Here is a 21,494-nt window from a genome sequence, read left to right as displayed (position 1 = left end):
GATTGACATTTTCCATTAAGGCCTCAAAATGTACATGTGTTGCTCCAATCCGGTGGCGGCGCGAGTGCATGTGTGGCGTTTTAGGCAGCAGACGCCAAGGAGGTCATCCATCTTGTTACAGCCATATCCCAAAGTCGCGGCATGTGTAGTAGGCTGAGGGTGGCACCTGCTTGTACGAGAGTGTGTGTGTGTGTGTGTGTGTGTGTGTGTGTGTGTGTGTGTGTGCGTGTGTGTGTGCGTGTGTGTGTGTATGTGTGTGTGCGTGCGCGCGTGCGTTAACGCAAAAAATCGGGGGAAAAAACATGATTTATGGGCGAGAGTGCGGCTGGAAAGCTCTGGGTACAGCGACGCCTGTAAATCCTGATAAAAAACCTGGATAGAAGCAATTTAATGCCATCAATCTTTGCTCCTAGAGGCTGTGATATATTGGCAGGTGAGAAAGGGCTGTGTGCTGCTATGTGTGTGTGTGTGTGTGGAGGAATCACAATGGTAAGTTAAAGGTGTTTCTTCTGTGCAAAAGCTAAAGTAAAGTGTGTTTGTGGCAGTGAGTTTGATACAGTATGTTGTAAGAACACCTGCCTTTGGCAATGTTTCAAAGTATAGGCTCTCTTCTTTAAATAAGCAATGAGATTAATAAGCCACAACATGTTCACATACTCTTAATGTCAATAAATGAAAGCTGCACTGCCTGCATTTACAATATATTAGACTATGGTGTCTCCTGAACAATAAGAAGGAAGATTAGCCACTTTTGTTTATACATATATTACTCTTCATAATTTCAGAATAATATGCTTTGAAATTATGCTCTTAAATTTCTGGATAATGTGCTATAATAATAGCCGTCCCAATTCAGATTAGAAAGCTGCTGAAATAAAAAGTTTAGAGGAGCGGAGCGGTGACACAGACCCGGCTCATCCCGACTATCATTCACACTCATACTGTATTAGCCCAAATGTAAAGTATCAAGGGACCGTCCCATGCGAGGAGTGTGGAAGCTCCCGTCAATCTTCAGGAGCTGCACCTGTTGTGTTTTTCCCCCCAACAAATGATTATAGACTGTTTAAAGCCACACTGCGGACCATTGCAGGTTTTTTGTTTCTGTGCCTGAAATGAGCCTGTTCACGGTAAAGACACAACGTTTATGAAAAGTTTTCTCCAGCCTTGTTCAATCTCTTTGGTGAAACGTTCAGTGGCTTTAAGATGTCAGAGTATAAGCGCTTGTTGTAAACTTGAAAAGTAGGCTAATATGTTTTGGGCCTATATCTGATTTTCTCTAGTAGCTGAATACAATTTGTTTTGTCCTTCAGTGCATTGTAAAACATTTGTGATAAAAATGTCTTTATATGAACCCGCAACTTAAGCAGCTCGATGCAAGTTGGCCATTTTATACTCACTACTGCCACCTCAGGTCATACATGTAACTGCACCTTCTATATTAAGCTCGTGCATGACGGCACTGCGGACCCGAAGTAACAACAGGATTTTAGAAGCAGTTGTGGTGAACAGGTCTGAGCTCATTCTACACATTAGGACATGGCTGGAACATGTAGAGGGAGAAAAATACATCATTTTAACATTTTTAAATTCTGTATAGTCCCTTTAATAAAACCAAATATCAAGCATGGGTTTAAATAAGAATATTAATCTTGTTTTGAGAGGCTTTCACTCATTTTGTTCTGAGGTAATATTGCTTGGAATAAGAACGTAAAGCTGCCAATGGGACAAGTGCAATTTTCTTATCCCATCGGCAGATAAATCAACCTGAAATAAAGGCAACATGTATTGAATCCAGTCAGAAACATCTCAGAACATGTGAAATAATGTAGGTCAAATTCCCAACTCAAATTTAAAATATTTTGCTCATTTTTTTTTGCAGTGAAAATGTAAGTTGTGAAACATTATCCCTGTGAAGACTGGATGTTAGAAATACTTTAGGAATGTGTTTGGAGCAGATTTAGATATCTAAAATGTTGCCGCTCCCTGTCCCCTCATCAAATCGGGTATAGGGCACTTAAACACATTCCTATATGGTATTTTTCGTCATCAAAAAAGTATTCTGAAAATCTCCTTAACCCAGTTGTCCTCTACTGCTACAGTTCTATAAATCTGTGTGTTAAAGTGCCGGCCCCGCCTCACTGCTCTGCTCCACTCCCTCCTCATATGACAACAGTGTGCACGGACAGCCTTATCTCTCTATGTGACAGCCCTGAGTGCAGAGGCCTTGAGGAATGATTTAATTTGGCCCCACCGGCTCTAAATCACAGACAGCAGGAGGGCCCCACACATCCATCCATATACATAAACATCTCACCCGTCTGCTCTCTCATGACGTTTATCAATCCACTTACACTTCCAGTCCCACACGCATCCCTAATACAGTAAAAGCCTGTGGTGAAGGTTTATTCAAGAAAATCCTTCATGCCAAAGGGCGGTACATCTCGCCTGCTGTGGCTCTTCGGAAAGTCCAAATAAAAAAACAATTAAAATGCTGTATTGCAATTCAACACAATGGGGATCTACAACAGCGTCTTATATTATCTATTTCCCCGCCCCCCCCTCATGACGTGCCTCCCCGCAGACAGTGCAGAGGATGGTAATAGAATGTCACTTTGAGAGACGTGATGGACAGCAGCAGTCGAACCTACATCACTCCAACATGGCCGCCTTCTCAAATCCCCCCCCCCCCCGTCCTCTCACCTTGCCACAGACAGATTAAGACGTGGACAGCGCTAAGCCTTCAAAAAGCTCGAGTTCTGACATTTTCTTTATCGCAAACTTTTTTGTGTTGTTGTTTGAACTAGCTGTTTTGGACTTTGGGGGAGGAGGACAGGTGAGTACAAGGCAGCATCCTCTTTGCCAGACCGACACCACGCAGCTCATAGACCTGGACGCAGTAGAAAATACACATTTATATATAGTACATGCAGCATTTGTGTGGGGATCGAACCTTCTTTACTTCTTTACCACTGTGCAACTTCTCATTCCAATAGCACTTTATCAATGGCAGTGCACATCTGGCAGCTGTAGGTTATCTATGAAAAACGTTGACTCATGAAGATATAACGTGTTCCTCTCTGTACCTCTCTCCCCTTCACCGGCTTTGAGATAACCTTGCCCTGTCATTGCTTTCTTAGAACAAATCTGCTCTTATCAGGATCTTGTTGCAGACGGCAAATGCAATTTCCCAGCATGCCGCGGCGGACCCTGGCTTCAGATCCTCGGTGGACAATCAGCGTGTGTGATCTGACGTCTCTAAGAGGAGCTGAAGCGCTGCTGCATTAGCCTTTCTGACAACTGCGTGGACAGACAGCGTGTCGGCCTCTCCCCAGACAACTCCCACTCCCAGGAGTCTGTGTTGGGACTGACACCTGCACTCGGGATAATCTCTTTCGACCAATGCCAGTTTTGGAATATCCCAGAAGTTTAATAACTAATAAAAGGTGTGTTTGGAATGATTGGAAATGTTCATGCTCAGATTTTAGTCTGCCACAAATTTGCATATGCTCTTACACAGAGAGTTCACCATCATAGCCAGGTCTGAAAATATACACCGCGTTCCAAATGATTATGCAAACGATGAACGAAGATTTTCTAAATGATTGACTGAAATGAGAGTCAGCATAATTTCAAGCCTTTAACTGGTAGAGGATAATATGAATGTGATTGAAAATACCTCCCAGTGATAACAGCATTTTATTAAAAAATAAATATAATAAACAACTCAAAATCTACTGTTCCAAATTATTATGTAGTTTCTATACATTTAAAGGTTGTAAAGAACTGAATATGCGGCATTAGGTGGTCATATTTACTGAAATCAAAAGCTATTTCAATCAAAAACATCTTAACAGGTCAAGTTACATTTTAACATAAAACCCTTATTTGAGAGCAGTTTCAAAATACTTATATCCATTAAACAGGTTCGTTTTTGGAGAGTTTCTGCTTGGATTTCTTTGCAGGATGTCAGAATAGCCTTCCAGAGCTGCTGTTGAGGTCAGGGTAGAATGGGGTCCACATCATGGGTTTCTCTCTTTTGATGCCCATAGCAGCCAATGAGGTATTCTTTACAGCATGACATGGCGCGTTGACATGCATGAAGATGATCTTGTTAGGGAAAGCACGGCTCTTCAAAACATGACTCTGCCACCTTCTTACTGGCGTCGATGCTTTGTTGGCCCATGGTGGCCATCCACTACTCCATCCATCTGACCATCCAGGGTTACACAGCACTCATCAGTGAACAAGACTGTTTGAAAATGAGTCTTCATGTATTTCTGAGCCCACCTATGCACAACTGCAAACCTCTACACCTTGATGTTCGGGAGACTCTAGAGGCACCAGCAGCTTCAAATACCTGTTTGCTGCTTTGTAGCAGCTGTTCTCTTAACCTGATGTATTTGTCTGGCAGAAACCGTCCTCATTGGGCCTATATCTGCACAAACCCGTGTATGCTTTGAATCAGCCACAAATCTCTTAACAGTGCGATGATTACGCTTCATCTTTTGTGAAATATTGAAGGCTTTCGTACCTAGTCCAAGGCATTCAACTATTTCACGCTTTTGATCTGCAGAGAGATCCTTTTTCTTTCCCATATTGCTTGAAAATGTTGGTCTGCTTAATGATGTGGAACCTCCTTTTTCAGTTTTTCTCTTAAAGAGGGGGTATTATGCTTTTTTCACATAGCACCAGTCTATATCACACTACAATGATGACGAAACCTTCTGTTAGTCTGTAAATGCAGTAAATTAGAACTGCCTTGTATAAAATTGCTCTCTCAAAATGGCTGTAGTGAATGTCTTGAAATAGGCCTCTGTCTCTTTAAGAACCTCTGACCCTTTCCGACATGCCCCCTCCACACGCTGTCTGTGGCATCAGAGGGAGGGGGTTCTGCTGAGGAGCAGTGGTTGGTTACTCGGCTGGTGACGAAAGCTCGGAGGCGTCTCCAGGAGGTGGGGGCGTTCCTAGGAGGACTCAGGCAAACCTATCCCTAAAAGGGCCGCCATCAGAGTTTTTACAGATTACTCAAATATACGTGAATGTGCCAAGGCAACACTTCAGGCATGTTTTTAATGAGGGAATGACATCATAACATGATGTAAAGCTTGAAATAATATTTAAATGGTGTTACCTGACAAACTAAGGCGTTTGAGATTGATGTCTTGAGACATAATCCCATCCATGAGCTTCAATGAAGAACATTCTTTTTTTACCTTTATGACACTGAAATATCATTTGCATAGGCTAATAATTTGGAACGCAGTGTAGAGTAAGACACTGTCAAACTGTGTTGACGCACTTCTTTAGAGGCTTTGTCCTTTATCTGTATCATGTCCGAGCAGTGAAGCCAAAACACACATTCTGAACCAGGTCGATCGCAGCTAAGAGGTACACACAAGCGGAGTAAAAGGAAGGGAATATGCCAGAGATAACATCAGAGACTGTTTCAGACTTTATCTACCAGAGACAAGACGTTCATGCAAATATGAAAGAACATAGGGACTAATAAGAAAGGTCCCACAAAGACGAAAGAGGCTGACTTTTCTTTTTGTCTCAGAAAAGTGTCTACTCAGGCGTCTGTGCACATAAGGGTTCCTTTTGGTTGGCATGCGAGGTAAAATTTAACTGTCACTTATATTTAAATAGCTAAAGATACAGCACGTGCTCTTCAGTTCCCTATATAAATATGTAGCTATAGGCTATATACGTATATACTGTCAGCTATCCTCATGTTGTTAATATTTGTGCTGCAACTGATCTATGTCAACATGGACAACGCACACTTAACTTACACATAATTAGGTGCTGAAAATGAAATGTCTTTTGAATACATTGTTTAGCTTAAATTCACAGCGCGGAACATTCTAGTTATTTGTTGACATGTCACATGATCGGCGGGACTGCTGAATGGATCAAAAAGAAAACACGTCGCAGATATTAGCACACAATTGTTACCACGCGATATCAGTTGTATGTTGATGAGCTAAAATTGGAGATCTCCACGATACAGAACATGCTCTTAATGGACACCATGGACGGTAAAATTAAGAATGGACTTAGCGAGGGAGTGAGGCATCCCCCATAGCCTTCAGCGCTTTTGGAGTCAGCTCCATTATTTAGAATAGAGCGAAAATAAAAAGAGTAAATAATAATAATGAAATTAGGACAATGTTGCGCATGTAAAGACAAACACATGGAGGTAAGAATGTCAAGCATGGCTTCAATAATGACTTAAAGAGGGGCAAAAACGTTTCAATGGAAAGATGTTAGCCAGGAACATTTGGAGCCAGCAGCCATTTCCTTACAGTTTCAGGAAGAGGTCAGCCACAGTATGTCCATTCTTAATTTTACAGTCAATCATGGACTGTGACAAAGCAGTGGGTGATCAAAATCAAGCATTTTTAAGACAACCTATTTAAACCTCCTGTTTGACCAAAGCAACATCTCCGTAAAGACGTGTCGTGATGTTCCGGAGAGCCATGTTTTTAGGAGTATTTGTCACCAGTAAAAACGTGTAATGACACTCCCTTTGAGGTGGCCCAGGTAAGCCTGAGTCGAAACCATCTATGCAATTAGTACCATGTTTCCACTCACGCCGCCGTGTCCTGCAGACTTTACAAAGGACGTAATGGAGACAGAACACTGGTCCTGCTGATGCTCTGGACCTGTCATGTGCTCTGTCAGAACGCCGCACGTTCTCTTCACAAACTCATCTCGTTTCTCTGTTAGCAGCTTGTTCCACAGCAGGACATTCTCACTCTGTCACCAGCAGCACTTTTAATCACTGGAGCCAGGCAGAGGCGCACATCCACACTGCACTCAACACTGCTCCGTCGCCGATCCCCTCAGCGCAAAAGGACGTCGACACAAATGTAAAGCATGGGTAAAATGTGTCTTCTTTTTACCTTACAGCAGCCACTTAAGACACTTGTTATGGAGTGTGGACCATACAGAACATACACTGTATATATTTTGCAACTGAAACTGCTATTTGCAGTTAGGAAATATGGAGGCAGATGTACAAGAATGTACCTTCAAACTCATTTGAAAACTTCTCATCTCAAACTGCTCCAGTGGCCCGTCCACAGGCTTTGATTTAAAATAAGTATAACTTTTATAACTAAAAACACATTCTATTCCAAGTGTTGATGATTGATTAAGATAAATTCTAAAACTTTTTTCTCATTTGGATGTTTGAGAACAAGTACAAAGTTACGGAGGAAAGTCACAAGAAACTTTGATCAATGATAATGTCACTTTTACAATTTCCTGATTTGCAGAAGCTATTTCCTTTCTGTAATTCTCCGCTGAAAATACTGATCTGGAATTATAAAAGGATTAGCCAACATGAACAAACGTCCCATTTTGCTGTTTTTTTCCACCCACAAATTTGAATATCTTTATCGCGCAATCTCATTTAGTCTCTTCAGCTGCTTTAGGCGTAATGCGCAGGACCGGCTCTATTGAAATTGATTCTTGCCTGTCCAATCAGTCCACAACCTAATACTCAATCTATATATATCTTTATACTATTTATTCACCTGCATTTTCAGCCCTCCCAGCCAAACTAGAACCATGCCTATGATGGGACCTATACAAATAACTAGTGCTTTTCTGCAAATGATCACAATAAATCCTAAAAACTTACTGACACGGTGCTCCCCCACCTCACTCCCGGAGCTCAGCCCAGCACCACTTCAATTAGATATATTGGATTTGATGAAATCTTCCTTCAGCTCTATCTTGACGGCAGTGTCCGTGTGAGGATTATTATTTATCTGCTGTTGGGAGGTGGCGGCGTGTTGAATCCTGTGGAGAGGAGCGGCGCATGAGAGGATATTCATTATGCAAATCTTGGAAATGCAAATGTTCCCATTGTATATTTATCACTGATCACTGGAGAGCGTCTTAATACGACACAATAGAGGAATTATGATGATTAGTCATTATGGTAATTGCATTGTATTGTGTGTTTGATTTACACACAAATTGATAGCATATGTACCACTCGTGTGATAAAGCATTTGTAATATAAAATTATGTGTTTGTTAGGCGTCCGGGTACGTGCACGTCAACTGTTATAAAGAAAGCAGCATTGTGTCTGCAGCTGGTAAAGCAACACGAATGTATGGAAATAATGACATAAACTGTGGAAATGCTACAGTATCAACCTTATATTAGAAATGCACTTGCTAATTTCATATTTTAGAATTTCAAAGTCAGTGTTATTGTCAATTCTACCTGATTTGCTTCACTCTCAAACCCTCGGAGCTGTAGATGGAGAGCCCTCAGCTTCCTGGCAGTCTGGTGGTGGATGAAGCTGTTCTTCAGTCAGCGGGACCTGGCTCAGACTGATGGTAAAAGACCTAGACATTTTATTTAATAGGCAAAGGCCTAAGAAGACATATAGGCTTTGACATTTGACATGCTGGGAAAAAAGGGGCAAATGCAGAAAATACCACTTGGAAAACAGTCCTAAACACTCAACAAAAAGTGCCTTGGCCTCTCTTCAAAGCCATGCGAGCTTGACACTGCCTCCCCGTCGATGACTGCTGTATGGAAATGTGCGCGCCTGCAGCATGTCAGCGATAAACAGGCTCTACTGAAGCAAATGAGCTGAATCCATCAGCAGCTAGCATTACCTAAGGTTAGCCCATGAAACATTATACACCAGATCTGTCTTTGGCTCAAATCAATCCCTGTTTATAGACCTGCTCCGCGCCTGGGGCCACTGCACCGGGCCCGGGCACTCTGTCACACCTCAACACACAAACAAACTCAATGTGCTGCTGCAGTAACAAGGCAGACAAATGACACGCCGGACCGCTGTGTAAAGCAAATACAAGTCACATAAAGGCTTAATGGACAAGTTTCAGAGAGTATAGGGCCGGGCAAGCAGTTCAGAACATGCACACTTTCACAGTATCATTTTGTATCATGTTGTATCACATCTGCGGTGGGCACCAGTTCAACGGGGGCAACTTCAGACTCATTTTCAATATGCTCCTTTACCGCCAAATGCAAAACAATTTATATCTTGATATTTCATCTTCATCGGTGGCTTCATTTCATTTTCAATTCATGAGATCTTTGAGTCACTGATACTTTGTTCATTTCATTCTATTCTCATAATTCTCAATGCAGTAGCCTATCACTTTATTCTCAGTTGGTTAAACAAGCTCATTCAAGACTATTTGGTTCACATTTCTAACAGAATAAATATGATCAGCCAACATTGAGTTCACTTTTTTTTTTTAATGTAGACTGCTATAATATATTTCTCACCACCAGATGGCGCCTATACAACGTAGCCTACCAACACCATGTGATACAGTCATGATACAGTGCACGACAGTCATGGAAGAGTCCAGATCTCAGCAGCCCATAAAAGCCATTCTGGATTTTGGAAAGCAGCAAAGTGTAGATGAACTCCTCATGGAGCTGTTGGTCGACTATTAGACCTACATTTAAAGGACATTTCTATAGCATGTCCATCTTCCTGATTGCAAAGAGCAGGGCAGAGAGGATGGAGAAGTGACTGAGGTGTTCGGATACAAATATGGCGTCTCCTTTTAATGCAAAGAAAACCATATTTAATTAATAGGCCTAGTTAATAATGATAAAAAAGTAAAACATATTCACCCACACACACACTGTTGAGATATACACAATACAAATTTCTCCGGCCATAACAACATGTCCGATCAGGTCAGCTGGCAGTTCCTCCCTCTGTGCCAGTAGTGCCCGTCCTGATGCACGGGTTTAAGTGCTGATATGGCAGTGGCCCTATTACTCCACCCCTGCAGGGAGTGAAAGGTGGTGAGCTGGGCCTTCACAGATGGATGGATAGATGGAGGGACGGAGTGTGTATAAGCAATTTGCTATGGCAACTTTAGATGAAGCCATAATTTGTCAGAGACGGAGTGAGTGAGAGAAAGGCCAGGGTGGATTGGCTGGCAGCAGTCTCTTACTCAGCACAGCCACAAAACATGATGAAAAATGGTACTGTGGCCGGTGGCTCCGTGCGTGCGTGCTCCCCCAGCGTGACAGCTCTGCCGACGCACGGGCCACACGGCAATGGCGACACCCTCAGGCCTGGACTGGAACTAAGTGCAAGAACACCTGTCAGCACTGCACTGAAATAAATGGCATTAAGAGCTTGACAATGTTTCTGAACAATTCTTTTTATTTTTTTATTATATTAACACTATTTCGCCAAACTTTACATTCAGGAGTAGCATAGTCAATTATAGTAGCTGGCACACACTTATTTTAATGTATAAAAGACATTTTTCACACACACATTAGACCAACAGATCCTTGTTCTGGCAAAAATACCCAGGTTTGACTGCTAACAGATACAGTAAATGTGAATGTACTTTTGAATTGGGAACAGTACTATCAATGTAAGTGTATTATCAAAGGTAACAGACAGGTTTCAAATATTTCTCTCTAATCTAGGTTCAAATTGAATCACTTGTTCTTTAAAGACACTTTTTCTATTGTCACAAAATCTGCTTTAAACTTACAGCAACATAAGAATACAGAAACAGTGTTGAATACAAAAAGTATTCCTTTGGTAGTGCTTCATACAGTACAGTATATGGCATATCATAAAAGGTTTGGAAGCTTTGACACATTAGTGTTATTTTCCAAGTAAACAGAAATCTTCCTGTCCATTCCTTCTGGCAATTTAACCCACTTTTATAAGAAGATGAAGTTCATCATCATCATGTTTTTTTGTATGGCAAAAGATGTTGGCCTGACTTGGCAATAGTTGGTGAATGTGATAAACCCCCACAATGATCCATGTGATTTTGGACAAATAAAGGAAATAGGACAGAAACTATTAGATATACCACACAATTTAGTATGAAAAGTGTTAAAGTGCCCCAAAACGAAACAGTAGAGAACAAAGAAGAAGATCATAGGTACGCCACACAGTGCGAGGAGATAAATATCACACGTATTACAGCAAAAATAGAGGCAGGATCCGACTGCCACTTGTAACAAAAGGTCAGTTACTTTGAATGGGCCGTGTTAGATAAAAAGGCATCATTAGGCTTTATATCCTCACACAAAAGGTTTTATAGAGTAGTCTTTAAAAGGCTTTTTAGAAATGAGTGGAAAGAGAAATTATAGAAGAAAAAGCTGTCTGTGCGTCAGCTTCGTTTGTTCTGGTTAGACGTAAGCTGCCCAAAACCGGCTCTACCTCATCTATCGGGATAATGAGACGGGGGCCTCAGAGGCGGGCTGTGGCTGCTTTTGGAGTGGGCAGCTTTCCTCCTAAAAACACACACTCACAATTAGACGATGAAAGGTTAAAATTGATTTTCTATACTGGACAAAAGGATGGTGCCGTACCGAGAGTGTCCTCCAAAGAGTTAATCGTCACCTTGTTGACCTTTAGGCTGGTCTGCTCCGCTCTGAGGGACAGATAAGTGTAATTCAGTACAACATCCTGCACAGTCTTTAGTCTTCTTGAAACTTTAACTACTAACAGTTAATATATTTTTTATAGTTTTTTACCTTTTTACTTTGCGTACAGCTCCAAGTCTGAGCAAAGCAGCCAGCGCATTCTTTTGGAGGTCTGAGGACAGCACCTCAGGGTATCTCAATGTCCCTATAAACACATATTAATCAATATCTGTATTCAACTAATGCTACAGAACTGCAAAGACTGAAACATTGCTCGCTACCTGCTCGTAGTTTTTTGATAAAAAATGTTCGAACTGCTAGAACAAACTCCTTTTCTGTCAGCGCATCAGTGGCCTCTTCACACAAAAAGGCACACACCATCTAAATGAAAACATCAGCATGTGAAGGTAGTGCCCTCTGGTGGACAATAATCACTATCACATAAAGCATTGATTAACAGAACATGGTAAAGAAATATTTCTTTTTGTGGCATAGCTACATAAATTATTGTCAGTGAATCTTTTTAAATGTTAATGGTGTATTTTCATTACCGATCATTACTGCATGAAATTTTCACCAGACATGCAAATTATATTTTGCAATTATAGTTGCAATGACTATGGGCTGATTCTGGTTACAGGTAGTACCCACCTGGTATCCTTGTATGAACGGAAGCAGCATGCGGCTCAGGAAGCCCATTGTTCTGTGCCCTCTATGAGTCACAATAATCTCCTGCTGGTTCAGCTGCACGACCCCAGTCTTTTCCAGCAGGAAACAGGCCTCTTCAAAGTCCTAACGAATATTTATATCAGAATACCCATCAACAAATGTGACAGACAAGGCAATATGGATGTGAATGCTGTGTCTCCTACCTGCACAGTGGCATTGGGACACAAGATGAACTCATTGGCAAACAGGTTTCTCAAGAAGCTGAAAGTGTTGAAAACTTCCTCTAAAAAGACAATAAGAAAAAATGCGAAAGGTATGGATACAAAAACAGGACGTTTTAAAGTATTTGCTCTGAAGGTTTCCATCCGAGTTAGCATTCAGGTAGTAGCATTGACACTTACGTTTGTTATTGGTGGCAGCAGTGTGAACAGCAGTAGCCAAAAGGGCAGGCCGCACAAACACATGAAGGGCCTGGTTTCTGTAGGATGTACAGATCATCACTGGGACTGCACGATTCAAGACCTGCTCCTCTGGTGTAACGGGACCTGCTTGGGCCTCTGCTTTTTCAAAACAACATTAAATATTTTTGGAGTAATTTCAAGGAAATCATGGAATCAAAAGTATCTATAGTACCTTCATTGAGTGCCAAGTGAACTTTTCCCTCTGAGATTCTCACCAGACCATGATGTAAAGTGAGACTGGAAGAAACCACTTCTGACGGAGTCATGTGGTCTGAAGAAAAACAGGATAAAGTGATAAATGTTTTAAATCTAAACACACGGTTCAGAAAGTGGGGACTTAAAGCGTACCAGGCCAGTGTAGGAAGCCCCCGTACTGCCGACACAGGTCTCTGAGCCAAAGCGCCTGTTCAGTGAGTTCTGCCAGAGGGATGCCGCTCTCCAGGTCCTCAGACTGCAGCAGGATGGAGGCCAACAGGACCCATGGCTTTAGGACCATGTTCTCCTCTTGAGCCCGCACCAGTCTGTACGCTGCTTCATTCACAAAGGTCTGCACATCTTCACCGGCACGCTTCGGAATATGCCTAAACAGAGAAAATATATAAAATGAATTAAAGTATGCAATTTCTGAGTGTTTGCTTTTGAGTTGAATCGATTCATTCCTGAGGATACACGTTTTCTCACACAGCTTGACTAGCAGATGTTCTTAATGCTGGAAAAACTATACCTTGGTGTGAGGCTGAACTGGCAGCGGTTCACTCTACCCTCTGCTAAACTTCTGACTGACACAGGCTGGCCAAAGTAAACATGGATGCTGCCATAGTCTTCACTGAGGATTTTTCTTGCTTTAAATAAACCCTGAAACAAATAAGGGCAGTATTAATAACAACTCAAATATGATAAAAAATGTGGTACTTACTGAAGTGGACTCTTTGGGTTTGGGGACACCAAGCATTTCTCTTGCATAAAGTGTTTCCTCAAGTATTCGCTCATAGCTGATGCTAACAGGAACCAAGCTAATATCAAACACCTCTCCTTTGAGGAAGGGATCCATGGCAATATTTAACAAACCTGAAAGACAAAAAAGTCTTTGGTAAGAACATGTATGTATGTAGAATATTTCACACACAAAAAAAAAAGAAAAACAACATACCTAATTTTGGGGTCAAAGATTTGCTTGTTCGACTTCTGGTCCCTTCTAAGAAAAATTCTACTGGTGCAAGCCCATTCTGTAATATTAGACAAGTAAAGTGATAAATACTTATAAAACACAGTTTAAAGTTCCAGTCTTGAGGGTCACTGCTAACCTTAAGTATAGTTTTGACATATTCTGAGAAGACGGCCCAGTAAAGTTTATCTCCACCAAATGACCTTCTGATGAAAAACGCTCCAGACATCCGCAGCATTTCCCCGACTACCTTCATCCCCATGAAATCTGGCAATTATAATAATAAAACAATTAAAAGATTAACAACGGGTAATTTATTGAATATGAAGCTTCTCTACTCACCCATCCCGGCAGCAATGACAGGTAGAGCCAGGTCATAGGTGTAAAGAATCAAAGACATGAGCAGGAAATCCATGTAACTTCTATGACTGGGCAGTAGGACGACGGGATGTTCATGAATGGCCTGTTGCAGCTGAAACACAGGGCAATGAGCAGCCGTCATGGTTTTGACAAGGTTGCATCAGTGTTTCTGTGGTTTATCTTAACTTTACTTACTCTCTGGATCCCGTCCTCGTTAACACAAATGCTCTTGAACAGGGTTTTGAAGACTTTACTCAGCGCAAAGGCAAAGAAGCGGACGGTACTGAGCTGCAAGCGATGGGCCATCTCCTCTACGATGCCGGATGCTTCCTCTTGGAGGTCCTCAGCAGTTCTACCAGTCTCTTTGGAAACCTAAGTTACAAAAGTAAAGTTCCAGGTGAAGTAACCAAACGATAATAACATCTAGTATTAAACAAAATGACTTATCTTCTACTAAAAACAACAATAAAGTTAAACGGACCTGGCTGATAACATAATGCACTTGGTCTGACTGAAGGACCATGGTCTTCAGTGCGTTGGCGTCACATGGTATGAGGTTTTTATAGAGAACGGGAGTGTAACATCGGAGTGCATAGCGGAGATCACTGGAGTTCCTCCTCTCCTCCAGAATGTCCTCAAAATCATCCCTCTTTTTCAGCATTGGGTCTCTGTGCTGGGATAGTAAACAAAAGGACTTGACACACTGATGATATCATAAGCCAATAACTTGATTGAGATCAACCATGTACGTTTTACAGTGTTTAAGCAGCTATATATGCATTGCAACAAAGTGTAAAAGAAAGGCTTTAATAATATATAATCTCTGCAGTCTAAAAGAATGCAAGCCACTGAGTATCCTTTATCAGTTTCTAGCAAGGGCAAATAAAGTGGGTTGAGGCAGATATGGCAGAACAAAACATCTGGAGTAAAGCATAAGCTACTATTAAAGCCATTATCTTGAAGCAAAGTCTGGGTGCGCCCATTCATTCACCAAGCTTTCAAAACTGAGAGCAGCAGTAACAGCAGGAACAAAGGAATACATTTAATGATATTATTACTTAGTGTTACTAGTGTCATTGTAAAATAGTCAACAAGTTTCTGTTCGAATGAAATGTCAAAAGTCATAAAGCTATGGTACGTTAGCAGAGGATAAACCATAAACATGCATACCGAATAAGCAGCCTTGTTCTCCATGGTTCTTCAAGCTTCACACAGACACAAGTTGAACATTGGTGAAATTGTTCAAGCAGAAACAATGAAATGTTCTCTTCGTTAGCTAAACATACTGGTTGACAGCTGCATTTGCCAAAAACTTCACATGGGCGTGTTTTATCAGAGTTAGGCGAAGAGATTACTTCCGTGTTTTTACGGAGACTACGGTGGCTCGCAAGGATAGGAGATTACATTGATTTTCACACGTGTTGGCGCTGTTGTCATTCATTTCTGCTCTTTTGCTTTTTATCAAATACTCGTTACATTACAGGAAAATGAACGGAAAATCGGATGAGGATTGTCTGTTTCTTGAGCACGTGCTGGACAAACTTTATGATTTTGGTGAGTAGCGTTAGCCTGAATGCTAAACCAGCCGGGCTAGCACAGCATCAACACAATTGACACAATTGTTACATATTGGTGACTATAATTTGCATTAACTTGACATGTTGTGTTGGTCTACCAGGAACGAAAAAGAAGAGAAAACGTAAGAGATGTGAAAAGGAGGAGGATCCAGAGTCCAAACCCATTTGCAGTGAAGAAGAGTCTGTCATTTCCACTGAACTGCATCAATCCAAACAGAATGGTTAGATGCTCTTGAATGTATTATAAATAGTTGGTTTTAGTGTTATGGGGGCTTCAATCAACTCAAAAACATTATAGCTAAAAATAATGCATGTGTTGCAATTCAATTCAGCCTAATCAGATTATTGTGTTTGTAATATTCAGTGTGCAGTACGGTCTGTTGTAATGTTTAATTAAATAGATTTTTTTTCTTTAGATGTGACCAAGAAAGACAATCAGGTGGAGGTCGTGACTTTCCAGGACCCCAGGAAGAGAATAAAAACCCAAACCACATCAACTTCTAGAATAGTAAATGTATGTGTGTGACTAGTGTTATTATTTCTTAGCCCTACCCCTTTTTAAAAAAAAAATTCTGTTCTTTTTCATTGACAGCCTCCGCAAACAAAAGACCAAACGCAAAGTGAGCAGACTGAAGAGCTCAGTTTGGAAAAGGTGGGAAGATTTTCCACAAAACTTGCATGAACTGTGTGGGAAAAGTAACCTCACCTAAAATGCTCTTCTAGGCGCGATTAGAAGTTCACCGCTTTGGCATCACAGGCTACAAGAAAGAGCAGCAACGAGTGTTTGAACAGGACAGAGCCGTCATGCTGGGTGCGCGGGTAAGTTTGTTGATGTTTATTATTATTTTTGTACAAAGCTTTAGTTTAATGTGGAAATCATGTTTTTGTTATCTGTATCTCTATCATGAAGCCACCAAAAAAACAATATGTGAACTACAAAGTTCTGCAGCAGCAAATCAAAGAGAAGAAGCAGAAAGATAAGGAGGAGGTTGACCCAGTAAGTGGTCGGAGCTCTTTGCAGTTATTCCGATTTTATTACACTTTAATACATTCATTCTGTCTGCTCCTCTGTTCTTAAGGATCTGAAGAAAAAGAAGAAAAAAAAGAATAACACCAAGTAAGTGATTATGTCCTTGGCTTTGCTCGGTCCACCAGATAATATGTTGTAATAATCTGCATGTTTATTTGATCATTTAGGGATAAAAATAAGCCGTCGACGTCCGGAGCTGGGTCTGGTTCGGGACCCTCCGGACAAGTGGGGCGTTTCAAAAATGGCATGTTGATCCTCAGCTCCAAAGAAATCCAGAAAATTAAAGGCTCCAAAAAAAGAGGCAGATAGGTCTGTATTACCTTTGGGTTCTTTTCATGTGGCTATGTTGTAGTTTAAAGACAGTAGTTTAAGTTTAAGCTCACTTTGGAAGCTTTGGATAAAAGTCTGAAATACCAGTTGTAGAAGGTGTAAACCTGACCAGAGTAGGATGCTGAGGCTAGAGTTGGCCGACAATAGGTAAACATTTTAACCTACTCTGAACCGGTTTGGCTTTACCCAAAACCCCCAAAAAAGCAACGAAAAATGGCAACAAAAATGGGAAGAAACAAAATGTGAAAAAAATTCAACAAAAATGAGATGAAAAAGAATGTGAAAAAAAGTGACGCAAGGAAAAAGATCAGTTCCGATCAGTTTTAGCTTTCAAATGAGGCGTTACACTGGCTTATAGGCTGTAACCTTTTACATTTGGGTAAAGCTGAACTGGAGAAAATGCACTTGGTTAAGGCAGGTGGAAAGAGGTTAATGAAGGGGAGCAAGTAGAAGTCAGTGAAGGGGAGAAGTTGGCTGGTATGAGATGGGGATGGGACGATAATTAAATTTGGGGTCACGAATCGATTATCTTGGCTGAAATAATTGCGATTAATCATATTATCGCGATATTTGCCTATGGTTTAAAAAAAATCACTGACACTGCAGAAATGATGGGGATTGGGCAATTATTAAATATTCCTCCTCTTTGTTTGCTGTAAATGTCGTATTGAGTGAGACATAAAGTAAGTATTTAAAGGCACACTGTGCAACATTTTGGACAAGACTGTTGTCATCAATACAAACCATGCAGTTAATGAGCAGCTCGACACAGAAAATGCTATTTCTGCAGTGGGTAATCAAAGAATGGATTTGAATGAGGAACTAACCTCCTGAAATCTCCTGAAATACGACTGACTTTAGTCACATCTCCATGGAGACGTACCCACTCGCGGTGAAGTTACCGGCACTGGTTGTCTGATGGATTTAGCGATTATCTTCCTGCACGATAATCACGATAATCACGATAATCAAAACATGTGGTGATCGATTAATTGCCACATTTTGTATCGCGATATAATATATATATTTAAAATGCTGTAATATTTTCTAATATTTTCTACTCTGATGCGCAGTACTCAGCTCAAATTATGTTCTTTTTTTCTCTACAGAGTTCTCTGGAATAAGCAGAATGGACTTCATGCCAGACTTTTTCCCCAGACTGAACATTTTGCTTGTGGAAACATATCGGAGCCACTAAACGATAGTTCTACGAGGGATGGATCTGCCGGTGTTGCAGCGACACAGTGCAGAGACCGTTATATGATTGAGGAGCTGCTGATTCAGGCCTCCACCTTATTGATCCCAAATGGATTCCGGAGTAAAACGCAAAGGACTCCCTTCACGTTTTTTTTGTTCATCACAGTTTTATTTATTCTGTTTTATAAATTAACAAGAAAGACATTTGCATTTTCTCATAAATAATGCGATTACAATGCGTTTCTCGTATACAAAACATTGTCATACAAAACTTTTACATTGAGAAGGAAGGAGACGTCACACACAAAACGGTATTTACAGCATCGTGAATCTTCAGTCATTTTCTTTTCTTTCTTTTTTAAATAATAAAATAAAAACTTTGTTGCAACTATTTTAGCTAGAATAAAAACATAAAATAACTTGTGGCAGTGTGCAGCGGCGTGAGGTCTTGATATCTCACACCAAGTATAATCCAAGCAGCTTTGAACGATAGATATGCAAGCTGTTCTCAAAACATATGACGTAAAGAAATGAAGATTGTGGCAAACTTTGACAACAGATCAAAGGGAAATATAAAAAGATAACATGTTCTTATATGTATTTACATATTCTCTGAACATAAATAAATAATACAGTATTTTCTTACGCATACACTTTTAAAATATGTAAGAGTAGTGCTATGCTTTTTTACCCCAGCACTGTATTTTTTTGTTGTTGTATTTCACATTCATGGGTGGGCAGGCGGACAGACAAAACTGTTCTCTCCATGTTAGTTTCCTGCAATAATAAGCCAGCTGTAATTATTATGACATGAGCGTCGAATCCTAAACATTTTAGGCATGAGATCTAGCACACTTTGAAAGAGGTAAATGCTAAACTGTTAGGCTGATCATAAGCACGATAAGCCCGGGTAAATGGAGAGAAAAAAATTAAATAAATGTCCAAATAACTGCACAGAGGTAGATGGTTTACAGCAAAATGTATAACCTAAAAGCGACACACATCATTTTGAACTTCATCTCATGCCATTGTAATACAGTAACTGGTTTTGTTTTGTTTTAGTCCGCAGGAAAGATGTCAACAACATGGAGAAACCAGGGGGCAGTGTATAGGGACATGCCATACAAGCATTCATACACGACCACAATGAAAAACAGGCTATGGTCATCTCATCTCCGTTATCTGTTGATTGTTTGGACTTAGTATCAAGGTAAAATTCCCCATCATAAACCCTGACGTCTTGAATTCCTCCAACACTGTGATTCAAAGCTGACCCCCTTTAGGTAACATTTCCATTTTGACAGAAGCTGAAGTCGAGCCCAGATCAACCCCCTCTTTGAAGGGACAGAAACCGCCTGTGGTTATATTATATGATAGTCGTTTCACTTCGCCTCCAGCCTCTTATCCATTTGCCACATTTTTTTCCAGAGTTGACCCCCGGGGCAGGATTGTCCGCTGATATGGGGAGGGGAGAGCCAGAGTAAGTGCAGTGTGGAGAGAATTAGCCCTTTGGTGGTATCTATCAGCCCAGGGATTGTTAAAAGTCCCTTTGGGCCAATAGTGAGAGGTCAGGGGGGGACTCAAAGCCTGGTTGGACATTTTACTGTAAGGCTGCATTCAGGAATAAAGAAATTACAGCTGCGTACTTACAGTGTATCTTTGAGCATGAGGAAACTGTTTAATTTAACTCTACAGAAAAGATACAGTTTTGGAGGTGCTCTGTGTGAAACTGTAATCTCTAAAACTAGCAGAATATTCAGTTGTTGACCTGTTAAAATGTGTCTCATCAGAATGTTTTTAGAGGCTATTTTGAGCTAACAAAATGTAATTCTTCATGATTCCAGCTAGGTCCCTGTTTTATAGGTCATGTGTCAGCATAGATGAATATGACATTCTTGGTAATGGCTTCACACTTTAAAAAATAATCCCAGAATATAATAAATATTTCCATTAAAATGTATCTGAATTATGATACAAAATAAGTTAATACATTTAATAGCCTACTATCTAGTGCTACAGACGTATAAAATGATATATTTAATAGATAATTATGACGTTAATAATCCACATAAAACTTCTAGAAGCATCTACGGTAACTGAATCTTTGAGTTTTCATAAAAAAGTGGTAATTAATAAGTATGACTTTGAGCTAAAGATTCTTTCCCTGATAAAAACGGCCTTGAGATATTGATGTATACAGATGTACAGAGGAACGCGCTCGTGGATTCTGTAGTTGTCATGTTAAGCTGTAGGGGGCGCGCTGCCACAACAAAATTACAGTACATTATTTACAGTACAGCCTTTGATATTCTGTATTCGATGCTTTAACCCATGCTCAAAGCCACACAATCATTATTTACAGTTGTCAATTTCACACGACCTTGGAGTGTCTCATTTTGTCCGTTTTTCGTTTTCTGTATGTACATTAAAAGCAACGTCTTAGTCACAGTGGCTTGGTAGGTGTTCGCAGCTTATGTCCGTTTCAGGCCGCCGCCGCCGCTTTACCTGAAGTGACCTTGTTCAGTACAGCAGATGAAAAAAGGTGCCAGACGTCTTCAGAGAGACTGACAAATGAGGCCCATTAAATAGTCACTGTGAGAGAGACAACTGGCTTCTCTACATTATACATAAAAGCAACCCAGGCTCCTCATTTGGCTCCCCCAAAAAACAACTCATTCATCATTGGGCTGATAAAAGTTTGCGACCTGTGGGGTTAGTTTACGAGTGGTTCTGTTTTTAGAGCATCACATTTCACAAAAGTCCACGCCACCGAAATATTACACGCATTTCAAGCTTGTACTGTTTGAAAGATTGATGTAAACATTGTAAAAAGCGGTCAGATGCACACTGAAAAAGGAATAAAGCAAACCAAGCAGTGCCTCTCTGAGTTGGGTCTTAAATATTTGATGAGCAAATTGACTTGCAATGCTGCTACAACTTCTACACGGAGTTCTATTGGTTTTCACTTCGCGGGTCGTAAACAAGTGAAACAGTGTTTGATTTGTAGTCTCTCAAAGAAGCACCTTTACCATGATGATACACATTTTTTTTTCAGAGGCTCGATATAGAGTGATAAACATTAATCAAATGTCATTTTAAAGCATGGTTTGATGTGTGCGAGCCTGCCAGTGCATATTATATTGTGAGATTGGGAGCCTGTTATTTAATATCCATACATCTTTGCATGTAAATGTATGGATGTTATTGTGGTCAGGAGGTCCCCTGATATTGGAAATCATGGGAGTTCTTGCCAAAAGACATACTCGTGCACACAAAGATTGCACATC

At 40.6% G+C, this 21,494-nt stretch overlaps 2 protein-coding genes across 5 annotated transcripts; one reads left to right on the top strand and one right to left on the bottom strand.

Annotated features, from left to right (window-relative positions):
* Positions 1 to 10,220: 10,220 nt before the first annotated feature.
* gnpat (glyceronephosphate O-acyltransferase) lies at positions 10,221 to 15,415 on the bottom strand. Of its 4 annotated transcripts, none has more exons than XM_079572267.1 (18): positions 15,360 to 15,415; positions 15,244 to 15,278; positions 14,555 to 14,746; positions 14,269 to 14,445; positions 14,056 to 14,185; positions 13,853 to 13,980; positions 13,699 to 13,774; positions 13,465 to 13,616; positions 13,273 to 13,403; positions 12,897 to 13,129; positions 12,721 to 12,819; positions 12,489 to 12,647; positions 12,291 to 12,370; positions 12,070 to 12,210; positions 11,700 to 11,799; positions 11,530 to 11,623; positions 11,365 to 11,426; positions 10,221 to 11,286 (listed from the first exon to the last, which is right to left on the bottom strand). In XM_079572267.1, the coding sequence occupies exons 2-18, from the start codon at positions 15,265 to 15,267 to the stop codon at positions 11,243 to 11,245; spliced, it is 2,022 nt and encodes a 673-aa protein (XP_079428393.1). In that variant the 5' UTR covers positions 15,268 to 15,278; positions 15,360 to 15,415; the 3' UTR covers positions 10,221 to 11,242. The 4 variants fall into 4 exon arrangements, with proteins under 4 accessions (XP_079428393.1, XP_079428392.1, XP_079428394.1 ...); XM_079572266.1 differs by having other exon boundaries at positions 14,555 to 14,741; positions 15,236 to 15,278; positions 15,360 to 15,383; XM_079572268.1 differs by having other exon boundaries at positions 12,489 to 12,644; positions 14,555 to 14,741; positions 15,236 to 15,409.
* A 47-nt stretch (positions 15,416 to 15,462) lies between these two features.
* Positions 15,463 to 21,025, top strand: fsaf1 (40S small subunit processome assembly factor 1). Its single transcript, XM_079571720.1, has 9 exons — positions 15,463 to 15,627; positions 15,752 to 15,871; positions 16,067 to 16,164; positions 16,243 to 16,302; positions 16,374 to 16,469; positions 16,561 to 16,647; positions 16,730 to 16,767; positions 16,848 to 16,989; positions 18,120 to 21,025. Exons 1-8 carry the CDS (start codon positions 15,561 to 15,563, stop codon positions 16,987 to 16,989), a joined length of 708 nt encoding a protein of 235 aa, XP_079427846.1. The 5' UTR covers positions 15,463 to 15,560; the 3' UTR covers positions 18,120 to 21,025.
* Positions 21,026 to 21,494: the final 469 nt, after the last annotated feature.

The sequence above is a fragment of the Gobius niger genome (genome assembly GCF_951799975.1).
Source record: "Gobius niger genome assembly, chromosome: 15".
NCBI lineage: Eukaryota > Metazoa > Chordata > Actinopteri > Gobiiformes > Gobiidae > Gobius > Gobius niger.
This window is presented reverse-complemented; position numbering and strand designations above follow the sequence as displayed.